The 11,576-nt window shown below is 35.4% G+C and overlaps 1 protein-coding gene and 1 pseudogene across 1 annotated transcript; both read left to right on the forward strand.

Annotated features, from left to right (window-relative positions):
* Positions 1-380: 380 nt before the first annotated feature.
* On the forward strand, positions 381-7,733 carry LOC107694437 (uncharacterized). The gene is made up of 8 exons (XM_016494139.1): positions 381-456; positions 2,751-3,020; positions 4,857-4,868; positions 4,909-5,271; positions 5,373-5,705; positions 6,107-6,250; positions 6,345-6,373; positions 7,135-7,733. The coding sequence occupies exons 1-8, from the start codon at positions 381-383 to the stop codon at positions 7,192-7,194; spliced, it is 1,287 nt and encodes a 428-aa protein (XP_016349625.1). The 3' UTR covers positions 7,195-7,733.
* Positions 7,734-9,885: 2,152 nt separating this feature from the next.
* Positions 9,886-11,576, forward strand: part of LOC107694446 (carcinoembryonic antigen-related cell adhesion molecule 1-like) — a 4,577-nt pseudogene continuing 2,886 nt past the window's right edge.

Below are 11,576 nucleotides of genomic sequence, written 5' to 3' on the forward strand. Positions count from 1 at the left end.
TCTCGACAGGCGGCACCCCGGTTGGGAAACACTGCCAATATCTGACATCATTGCGAACGGGCGAGTTTTGCATTTCAACTTTCTTAACTTTATATTCTGAAGAAATATTTTCCAAATCACACAAGGTCCCCAGATAATACTAATCCCGTGCGAATAGGGCTTTCGTTATTGTTATTATTATTAATATTTTATATGTAGTATGCCTTCTCAATGTACCAAAGTGATCATTTCCGATTTTTTCATTCGATAATAAATCGATAATAAATCATAAATCGTTCTTGACTGTCAGCGCTGCGCGATAGGAATCAGCTCACGTGTGTTCTGCGCTTCCGTCAAACGATTCCGAATCCGAACAGAACCGATGCGCAGCGCGGGACTCGATGAAAGCGATGAAGCGGCCAGAAGCAGCAGTGAAATATAGCAACATCACTGACCTGTTCAGGGCTTCAAGTGCAGGTCAGCTTCACCTGTAAATATGCTAGATAGTTTTGTTTTATTAACGTAGTTGAGTATTAAACTGCTCTGTTAGGCTATCAGTAGCACCCCATTATTATCATCATTCAGAATACTGTGCTAAAGGACATCAATATCGATTGTAAAGTTACATTAATAAATTTTATCGATTGTAAAGTTACATTAAATTTTTTTAGCAGAGACAGATATTCACATTGATTTATTGAACAGGGAGGGAGGGAGCTAGAGCAGACAGCAACACAAAAATAATGAGTAAACAGCCTAATAATTAAATAGTGTGTTCAGTATTAGAATGTTTCAACAAATATATTGTACTAATTTTGACATTTAGGCACTTTAGAAATTGCGTTTTAATACACTACCTGTCAAAAGGTTTTGATCAGTAAGATTTTTTATGTTTTTTAAAGAAGTTTCTTCTGCTCACCAAGCCTTCATTTATTTGATACAAAATACAACAAAAACAGTAATATTGTGAAATATTTTTTATTAAAATGTAATTTATTCCTGTGATTTCAAAGCTAAATTTTTAACATCATTACTCCAGTCAAATGATCCTTTAGAAATCATTCTAATATTCTGGTTTGCAGCTCAAAAACATTCATTATTATTATGTTGAAAACAGCGAGTAGATTTTTTTTATGGATAGATTGCTGCTCATATTATTATTATTATTATTATTATTATGTTGAAAACAGATTAGATTTTTTTCAGGTTTCTTTGATGAATAGAAAGTTCAGAAAAACAGCATTTATCTGAAATATACATCTTTTGTAAATTTATAAATGTCTTTATCATCACTTCAATTATCAATTTAAAGCATCCTTGCTAAATAAAAGTAATAACTCCAAGCTTTTTGTATAGTCCGTGGATAATGTAACAAAAGCTTTTTATTTCAGATAAATGCTGATCTTTGGATCTTTATATTCATCAAAAAATCCTGATGTACTGTTTTAAATTTTGATAATAATAATAATAATAATAATAACAACAACAAACATGTTTCTTGAGCAGCAAATCAGAATATTAGAATGATTACTGAAGGATCACGTGACACTGAAATCTACAATAATGATGCTGAAAATTCAGCTTTTTGATCACAGGAATAAATTAGATTTTAAATATATCTTCCATTTTTTTATAGTAAAAATATTTCACAATATTACTGCTCTTGCTGTACTTTGTATCAAATAAATTCAGGCTTGGTGAGCAGAAGAGACTTCTTTAAAAAACATGAAAAATCTTACTGTTCAAAAACTTTTGACTGGTAGTGTATATTTGTATGAAATATAGGTTTATTAAATCTAGGGTATTTAAGTAATTTTAAGATAAATAACATTCTTTGCTAACAAATTGAAATGAGGTGAATGTTTTCAACAAGGTGGACACAGTTCTGTTCATAACAGTAGACCTGCTGGTGAAGAAGTGACACGTAGAAAAAAACAGACCAAGGATTTAGACCTTTTTTATGTGATGACCATACAAATAATAGGGTTGTCTGGTTTCAGAAATTGTTGTGGATGTAAAGGCTATATACAGGAAATAAGGGGCCAAAATTGCACCTTTTGGGGTACAACAGCTTGTCACTGGAACAGGACCCTTAAAAGGACATATTTGTTCCTTTTTTACAAATGATTACCTTAAGGGTACCACGGTGTCAAGCTGTTGTACCCCAAAAGGTACAATTTTGGCCCCTTTTTTTCTCTGTGAGATTTCCCAGCCTGAAATTGCGTCCCAGTCCGACCCTGCACCTAAAGTGTAGGCTACTAGGCTACATATTACATATTAGTACAAGGTACAAAGGTGTTCCTTCTGTACCTTTTTTCTGAGAGTGTGACAAAACATTGTGTATTGTGTAGCTATGCCATATCCACACTATATAGAGAACAAATGTGAAATTTGAAAATTTGAAGATTTTTGGAAGATATCACTGAACATTTAACCATATCAAAAGTAAATTTCATACCAAGTTTTCATTAAAAAATTTTTTTTAGATGAAACACATCTGATAGCCTAGTTTTAATCTGTAATTAGTTATTTAGCAGTTTATACAGTGTATTAATGGAACAAAACCGCATATTTGTACTAGACATGTTTGAAATTAATGTGGGAAAATAAATAAATAAATACTTTGAACCCCTAACTGGATTTACACAAACTGAGAAAGCCAAAAAGTGTTAGGCTGTTCCCCATATATACTCTCCCCCTATATTAATGGCTTATAATTAACTGTTTATTTCTGTTTCATTTTTTCGGTGTTGATACAGATATATTGCCAGTGTCGGTGATAGAGGGAGATTCAGTCACTCTATACACTGATATTGAAACCATCCAACAAGAAGAGATTATATGGTATTTTAATGATATTCCCATTGCTGACATCACTGGAGATCAGAGTAAGAACTGTACAGATGTTCAGTGTAATAATGGTGCAGAGAGATTCAGAGGCAGACTGAAGCTGGATCATCAGACTGGATCTCTGACCATCACAAACACCAACACCACAGACTCTGGACTCTATACACTACAGATCAACAGCAGCAGCGAGAGTCTTGTTCAGCTCTTCAGTGTTTCTGTCTATTGTGAGTCATTATGTTCCTTATCTGCTCCACAGTTCTCTCATGTTGTGTAGTTTGTTTGTTGTTATCGGCAAAAGATCCTCCAGCAGCTGTTGGTTTGTGTTTCAGATGCTCCTGAACAAGATCAAATGAAGAGAAAGTCAGTGAATGAGGGGGAATCTGTCACTTTAGATCCTGGTGAAGTTAAAAACCTGAATTATTTGATGAAATGGTATTTTAATGACACTCTCATCGCTGAAATCACAGGAGATCCCAATAAAACCTGTACAGATGGTCAGTGTGAAGATCCTGATGGAAGATTCAGAGACAGACTGGAGGTTAATCAGACTGGATCTCTGACCGTCAGAAACACCACAATCACAGACTCTGGGCTTTATAAACTACAGATCAACAGCAGCAACAGAATCAGTATCATCAAGATATTCAGTGTTATTGTCACTGGTGAGTATCATTAGTCATTCCATGCACATTCCTTTGCAGTTTTAGAAAACCGTTTGAAATATGTAAATCAACCCAGTGAATGATTTCATTGTGGGCTGTTAGAAAGAGTGAGCTTTGGTTCAATGTTAAAATATAACTGAGATCATCTCAGTCACCTTCACGTGCTTATCACATTGATATTTGTTAGTAATGACAGAAATGCATATTATTAGTTAGTTGTCCTGTAAACGCTGCTGTCTCTTGTTGCGGTTTTACCTGCTGTTCATCAAAAATCCACCAGATTTATGAAATAAATCAATATCATACTGGTGACCTAGGTAGAAAAGTGTAAATATCAGTCAAAGCTATTGGTAAAGTTGATTATTAGTCAATCTCTAGAAGTAATGCTTGTCTTTCTTTAGCTGTTCCAGATTCAAGAGTGTCTTCAGCTGCTAAAGAAGGAACATATGCTGTTGTTGTTGTTGTTCTGCTGTCTACAGCTGCTGCAGCAGCTGCTGCTGTGATTTACTATCGCTACAGGAAATCTACACAAGCAGGACGAAATGGCAAGCATTTCATACAGCTAATTTGACAAGATTAGATTTGTTCCAATTAACCTAATTATTGTGTGTCTAATTTAATTTGTTGTTGTTGAAACAGGCATAATTAGGCTGCACAGTTACAATGAGGTGAGATACTATATGTGCAGTCTTTCTTTTTGCAAAAAAAACAACAACTGAATTTTCATATTGATTTCTGTGAGATCTGCAAATCTCACAATTATAAGTCTGCCTGAGATTTCAGTGTGTATGTAGTTTCATTCAGAAATTATTACATAGAAACAGCAATTAAAAACATACTGTTAAAAGAATATGGTGGAATTGTTGTACCCCAAAAGGTACAATTTTGGCCCCTTTTTTTCTCTGTGAGATTTCCCAGCCTGAAATTGCGTCCCAGTCCGACCCTGCACCTAAAGTGTAGGCTACTAGGCTACATATTAGTACTACCGACAAGGTACAAAGGTGTTCCTTCTGTACCTTTTTTCTGAGAGTGTGACAAAACATTGTGTAGGTAATAACTACGCCATATCCACACTATATAGAGAACAAATGTGAAATTTGAAAATTTGAAGATTTTTGGAAGATATCACTGAACATTTAACCATATCAAAAGTAAATTTCATACCAAGTTTTCATTAAAAAATTTTTTTTAGATGAAACACATCTGATAGCCTAGTTTTAATCTGTAATTAGTTATTTAGCAGTTTATACAGTGTATTAATGGAACAAAACCGCATATTTGTACTAGACATGTTTGAAATTAATGTGGGAAAATAAATAAATAAATACTTTGAACCCCTAACTGGATTTACACAAACTGAGAAAGCCAAAAAGTGTTAGGCTGTTCCCCATATATACTCTCCCCCTATATTAATGGCTTATAATTAACTGTTTATTTCTGTTTCATTTTTTCGGTGTTGATACAGATATATTGCCAGTGTCGGTGATAGAGGGAGATTCAGTCACTCTATACACTGATATTGAAACAATCCAACAAGAAGAGATTATATGGTATTTTAATGATATTCCCATTGCTGACATCACTGGAGATCAGAGTATGAACTGTACAGATGTTCAGTGTAATAATGGTGCAGAGAGATTCAGAGGCAGACTGAAGCTGGATCATCAGACTGGATCTCTGACCATCACAAACACCAACACCACAGACTCTGGACTCTATACACTACAGATCAACAGCAGCAGCGAGAGTCTTGTTCAGCTCTTCAGTGTTTCTGTCTATTGTGAGTCATTATGTTCCTTATCTGCTCCACAGTTCTCTCATGTTGTGTAGTTTGTTTTTATCGGCAAAAGATCCTCCAGCAGCTGTTGGTTTGTGTTTCAGATGCTCCTGAACAAGATCAAATGAAGAGAAAGTCAGTGAATGAGGGGGAATCTGTCACTTTAGATCCTGGTGAAGTTAAAAACCTGAATTATTTGATGAAATGGTATTTTAATGACACTCTCATCGCTGAAATCACAGGAGATCCCAATAAAACCTGTACAGATGGTCAGTGTGAAGATCCTGATGGAAGATTCAGAGACAGACTGGAGGTTAATCAGACTGGATCTCTGACCGTCAGAAACACCACAATCACAGACTCTGGGCTTTATAAACTACAGATCAACAGCAGCAACAGAATCAGTATCATCAAGATATTCAGTGTTATTGTCACTGGTGAGTATCATTAGTCATTCCATGCACATTCCTTTGCAGTTTTAGAAAACCGTTTGAAATATGTAAATCAACCCAGTGAATGATTTCATTGTGGGCTGTTAGAAAGAGTGAGCTTTGGTTCAATGTTAAAATATAACTGAGATCATCTCAGTCACCTTCACGTGCTTATCACATTGATATTTGTTAGTAATGACAGAAATGCATATTATTAGTTAGTTGTCCTGTAAACGCTGCTGTCTCTTGTTGCGGTTTTACCTGCTGTTCATCAAAAATCCACCAGATTTATGAAATAAATCAATATCATACTGGTGACCTAGGTAGAAAAGTGTAAATATCAGTCAAAGCTATTGGTAAAGTTGATTATTAGTCAATCTCTAGAAGTAATGCTTGTCTTTCTTTAGCTGTTCCAGATTCAAGAGTGTCTTCAGCTGCTAAAGAAGGAACATATGCTGTTGTTGTTGTTGTTCTGCTGTCTACAGCTGCTGCAGCAGCTGCTGCTGTGATTTACTATCGCTACAGGAAATCTACACAAGCAGGACGAAATGGCAAGCATTTCATACAGCTAATTTGACAAGATTAGATTTGTTCCAATTAACCTAATTATTGTGTGTCTAATTTAATTTGTTGTTGTTGAAACAGGCATAATTAGGCTGCACAGTTACAATGAGGTGAGATACTATATGTGCAGTCTTTCTTTTTGCAAAAAAAACAACAACTGAATTTTCATATTGATTTCTGTGAGATCTGCAAATCTCACAATTATAAGTCTGCCTGAGATTTCAGTGTGTATGTAGTTTCATTCAGAAATTATTACATAGAAACAGCAATTAAAAACATACTGTTAAAAGAATATGGTGGAATTCTCTTTTAAATGTATATGTCATATCATGTTATTGTATTAGTAAACAAAAATATTATGACGTTTTTGGATCTCTAGATTAATTTATGTGATCAGCCATGATTAGAAGATTTAGGCAATCAGACTATTGCATTAATTTCCAATGGATTCAACATTTTGTAAATATTATGAAATGCACTTGTTTCTTATTTCATAAAAAGTTTGTTTTATCAGCAAGCAAGTCATGGTTAAACATAAAAGGCTTCACCATATGATGAGGCACAACAAAAAAAGGAGCACCAAGACATTTACTAAAATATGTATTAATAAAATACATAAATATTTGTTGTTGGACTTCAAATTATTTCCCTGAAGAACATTAACTTGTAATGAGATACATTTACAGAAAAAAAAATATTTACAGTAACATGTTATTGTGTTCAGAAGACTGAATGTCCATTCTACCTCTAGCCAGATTACATTTTTGTTTTTGTTTCTATTATCTGTTTATAATCTATAATTTGTGATTTTACCTGCTATTTTCACTATGTTGATTTGAATCATCAATTCTGATAATTTGTTTTCTTACAGGAGAATGGTGTAAAACACTCAACTCCCTTATCAGAATGGGTTTTAACTGATGACTGCTGATAATGGGACATCACATAGCATTAATTATTATTTGGGTAACTTAGATGGGAAATGAAAGAGAGGAGTGGAAAAAGATAAGCTTAAATTGTCATCACACTCACAGAGAGGTGGTTCTACTCGGTACCAATTCTGATGTTTGCTGGTTTGTACTAAATGTTTTATAGTTGAAAAGTGTAAAAATGCATTATTCCGTCTATTTTGTTTCAACATATGTGTTGCAAATTGGAAAGTATTATACTTTAAGCATTTGGAATGCTACTCTTTCTTTTTTTTTTTACTGCCAAGTTTGTGCATTCACTTTCTTTGTTCAGTTCCTGTTGCCTTAAGGTAAAGCTCACTACTTTATTACTTCACATTAACTGTCCATTATATATATTTCAATTCTAAGTTGTGTTGGGTAAGTGCTTGTTAAATGAATCAATATAAATATAGATGTTTGTGTTGTCAGTTTTAGTCTCCTTCAGTTATGTTCACGAAACATGTTTGGCTGTGTTGTATTTGTTCAGAGTGCTTGAAATGTATATATTATTACGTATACATATATATATATATATATCAAAAGTAAATTTCATACTAAGTTTTCATTAAACATTTTTTTTTAGATGAAACACATCTGATAGCCTAGTTTTAATCTGTAATTAGTTATTTAGCAGTTTATACAGTGTATTAATGGAACAAAACCGCATATTTGTACTAGACATGTTTGAAATTAATGTGGGAAAATAAATAAATAAATACTTTGAACCCCTAACTGGATTTACACAAACTGAGAAAGCCAAAAAGTGTTAGGCTGTTCCCCATATATACTCTCCCCCTATATTAATGGCTTATAATTAACTGTTTATTTCTGTTTCATTTTTTCGGTGTTGATACAGATATATTGCCAGTGTCGGTGATAGAGGGAGATTCAGTCACTCTATACACTGATATTGAAACCATCCAACAAGAAGAGATTATATGGTATTTTAATGATATTCCCATTGCTGACATCACTGGAGATCAGAGTAAGAACTGTACAGATGTTCAGTGTAATAATGGTGCAGAGAGATTCAGAGGCAGACTGAAGCTGGATCATCAGACTGGATCTCTGACCATCACAAACATCAACACCACAGACTCTGGACTCTATACACTACAGATCAACAGCAGCAGCGAGAGTCTTGTTCAGCTCTTCAGTGTTTCTGTCTATTGTGAGTCATTATGTTCCTTATCTGCTCCACAGTTCTCTCATGTTGTGTAGTTTGTTTTTATCGGCAAAAGATCCTCCAGCAGCTGTTGGTTTGTGTTTCAGATGCTCCTGAACAAGATAAAATGAAGACAAAATCAGTGAAGGAGGGAGAATCTGTTACTTTAGATCCTGGTGTAGTGAAAACCACAAATTATTTGATGAAATGGCTTTTTAACGGCATTCGCATCACTGAAATCAATGGAGATATTAGTTTTAACTGTACAGATGTTCAGTGTAATAATGGTGCAGAGAGATTCAGAGGCAGACTGCGGCTGGATCATCAGACTGGATCTCTGACCATCACAAACACCAGAACCACAGACTCTGGACTTTATAAACTGCAGATCAGCAGCAGCAGATTCACCATCATAAAGAGCTTCATCGTTAATGTCACTGGTGAGTATCATTTAGTGATGAAACTCACAAAATATATTCATATTTGCTCTCGTAGGTGTCTGATCCACTATGTGAAGTGAAAACTGTCTGTCTTGCACTTATTTCACTACTCTCAATCTTTATGATCTGTAGAAAAGGACATTTTCACAGCACTTTCCTGTTGTATAATTTTATTTGGTCTATAGTAATGCTTATTTCTTCAGGTTATGCGGATGCAGAGAAAGTGTCAGTCATGGAGGGAGATTCAGTCAGTCTACACACTGATGTTGAAACAATCCAACAAGAAGAGATTAGATGGTATTTTAATGAGATTCACATAGCTGAAATCACTGGAGATTCCAATGAGACTTGTACAGATGTTAAGTGTAAAGATGGCAAGGAGAGATTCAGAGACAGACTGAAGGTGAATTATATGACTGGATCTCTGACCATCACAAACATCAGAACCACAGACTCTGGACTTTTTAAACTACAGAACAACAGCAGCAGCGAGAGTCTTGTACAGCTCTTCAGTGTTTCTGTCTATTGTGAGTCATTATGTTCCTTATCTGCTCCACAGTTCTCTCATGTTGTGTAGTTTGTTTTTATCGGCAAAAGATCCTCCAGCAGCTGTTGGTTTGTGTTTCAGATGCTCCTGAACAAGATAAAATGAAGACAAAATCAGTGAAGGAGGGAGAATCTGTTACTTTAGATCCTGGTGTAGTGAAAACCACAAATTATTTGATGAAATGGCTTTTTAACGGCATTCGCATCACTGAAATCAATGGAGATATTAGTTTTAACTGTACAGATGTTCAGTGTAATAATGGTGCAGAGAGATTCAGAGGCAGACTGCGGCTGGATCATCAGACTGGATCTCTGACCATCACAAACACCAGAACCACAGACTCTGGACTCTATACACTACAGATCAACAGCAGCAGCGAGAGTCTTGTACAGCTCTTCAGTGTTTCTGTCTATTGTGAGTCATTATGTTCCTTATCTGCTCCACAGTTCTCTCATGTTGTGTAGTTTGTTTTTATCGGCAAAAGATCCTCCAGCAGCTGTTGGTTTGTGTTTCAGATGCTCCTGAACAAGATAAAATGAAGACAAAATCAGTGAAGGAGGGAGAATCTGTTACTTTAGATCCTGGTGTAGTGAAAACCACAAATTATTTGATGAAATGGCTTTTTAACGGCATTCGCATCACTGAAATCAATGGAGATATTAGTTTTAACTGTACAGATGTTCAGTGTAATAATGGTGCAGAGAGATTCAGAGGCAGACTGCGGCTGGATCATCAGACTGGATCTCTGACCATCAGAGACATCAGAACCACAGACTCTGGACTTTATAATAATCAAGTCATCAGCGGCAGCAGCCTCAGTCACAAGATGTTCAGTGTTACTGTCTGTGGTGAGCCGTTATGTTTTCTATAGCACGTGTTGAGCATTTAAATCAGATCATTTTGTTCACTGGTTGTACAGTTATTTAAATTGCAGAGGATTTTTATAAAAAAACAAACAAAAAAAAACATAGTATGCAAAATATGTTCATAAGCATAAAATGTGGTCAAATGTGCTTTTTAGAATGAAAGTCCAGAAATACCAGAAAATTACTTTTATATCCACAGTTCTTTCATGCTGTGGAGTTTGTTTGCTATTGATTTTAGTTTCACCTGTTGGTTTGTGTTTCAGATGTTCCTGCTGCTGAACGAGATGAAATAAAGAGAAAGTCAGTGAAGGAGGGAGAATCTTGTCACTTTATACACTGGAGAAATTAAAAACCCAAATGATTTAATGACGTGGTATTTTAATGACACTCGCATTGCCGAAATCATTGGCGAACCCAGTAAGATCTGTACAGATGATCAGTGTAAAGAGAGATTCAGAGACAGACTGAAGCTGGATCATCAGACTGGATCTCTGACCATAATGAACATCAACACCACAGACTCTGGACTCTATAAACTACAGATCAGCAGCAGCAGAATCAGCATCACAAAGAGCTTCAATGTCACTGTACCTAGTGAGTATCATTTAGTTTGTTATTTCCTTCTCCCTTGAGCAGTTTTAGAAAACAGGGCCCGTATTCACAAAACATTTTATCTTACCAATAAGAGTTCTCCTAAATAGCAGTAAAAGTTTTTTGCTGAGAGTTTTCTCTTATTAAAAGGGTCATATGCGATTTCTATTTTTCCTTTTCTTTAGTGTGTTATGTAGCTATTTGTGCATGTATAAGATCTGCAGAGTTACAAAGATCAAAGTCTCCCACAAAAGGATTTATCTAAAAGAGAAGGCTGATCTAGACCGGCATAAAACGCCTCATTCAAACACGCCCCCACATCTCTACGTCATGATGTGGAAATATTTGCGTAATGTTCAAGCAAAGAATGAAGGCGTGGTTTCAGGAACAGCAGTACACGGCTTGTGTACTGAAAATACATACGAGCATCATCACTGTGTCTGTCACGCAACTCTGTTCCGCTTTCGGGCTTGAACTGATGGTAAAACTGAGGACATCATATACTGTCTTTACATTTATGCTGAAAGCTGAAGCTCGCAATTATGGAAAGGGGCGTTACATTTCTGACGCGTGCTTGTGGTGTTCGGCCAAATTCACAAAGCTGCTGAGAAAAACTTTTACTAAAGAATAGAGAGAAGTCTTAAAGGGGTCATATGTTGCTAAAAAGAACATTATTTTGTGTATTTGGTGTAATAAAATGTGTTTATGCGGTTTAAGGTTCAAAAAACACATTATTTTCCACATACTGTACATT

Source organism: Sinocyclocheilus anshuiensis, unplaced genomic scaffold, assembly GCF_001515605.1.
Source record: "Sinocyclocheilus anshuiensis isolate Anshui unplaced genomic scaffold, SAMN03320099.WGS_v1.1 scaffold954, whole genome shotgun sequence".
Taxonomy (NCBI): domain Eukaryota; kingdom Metazoa; phylum Chordata; class Actinopteri; order Cypriniformes; family Cyprinidae; genus Sinocyclocheilus; species Sinocyclocheilus anshuiensis.

Bases quoted from the DNA above. Each gene is read 5' to 3' on its own strand.
- LOC107694437 (XM_016494139.1), top strand. From the start codon at position 381: ATGAAAGCGATGAAGCGGCCAGAAGCAGCAGTGAAATATAGCAACATC. The intron at 457-2,750 runs GTCAGCTTCACC...ATATATTGCCAG, and splicing joins GTTCAGGGCTTCAAGTGCAG to TGTCGGTGATAGAGGGAGAT. The intron at 5,272-5,372 runs GTGAGTCATTAT...TTTGTGTTTCAG, and splicing joins CTTCAGTGTTTCTGTCTATT to ATGCTCCTGAACAAGATCAA.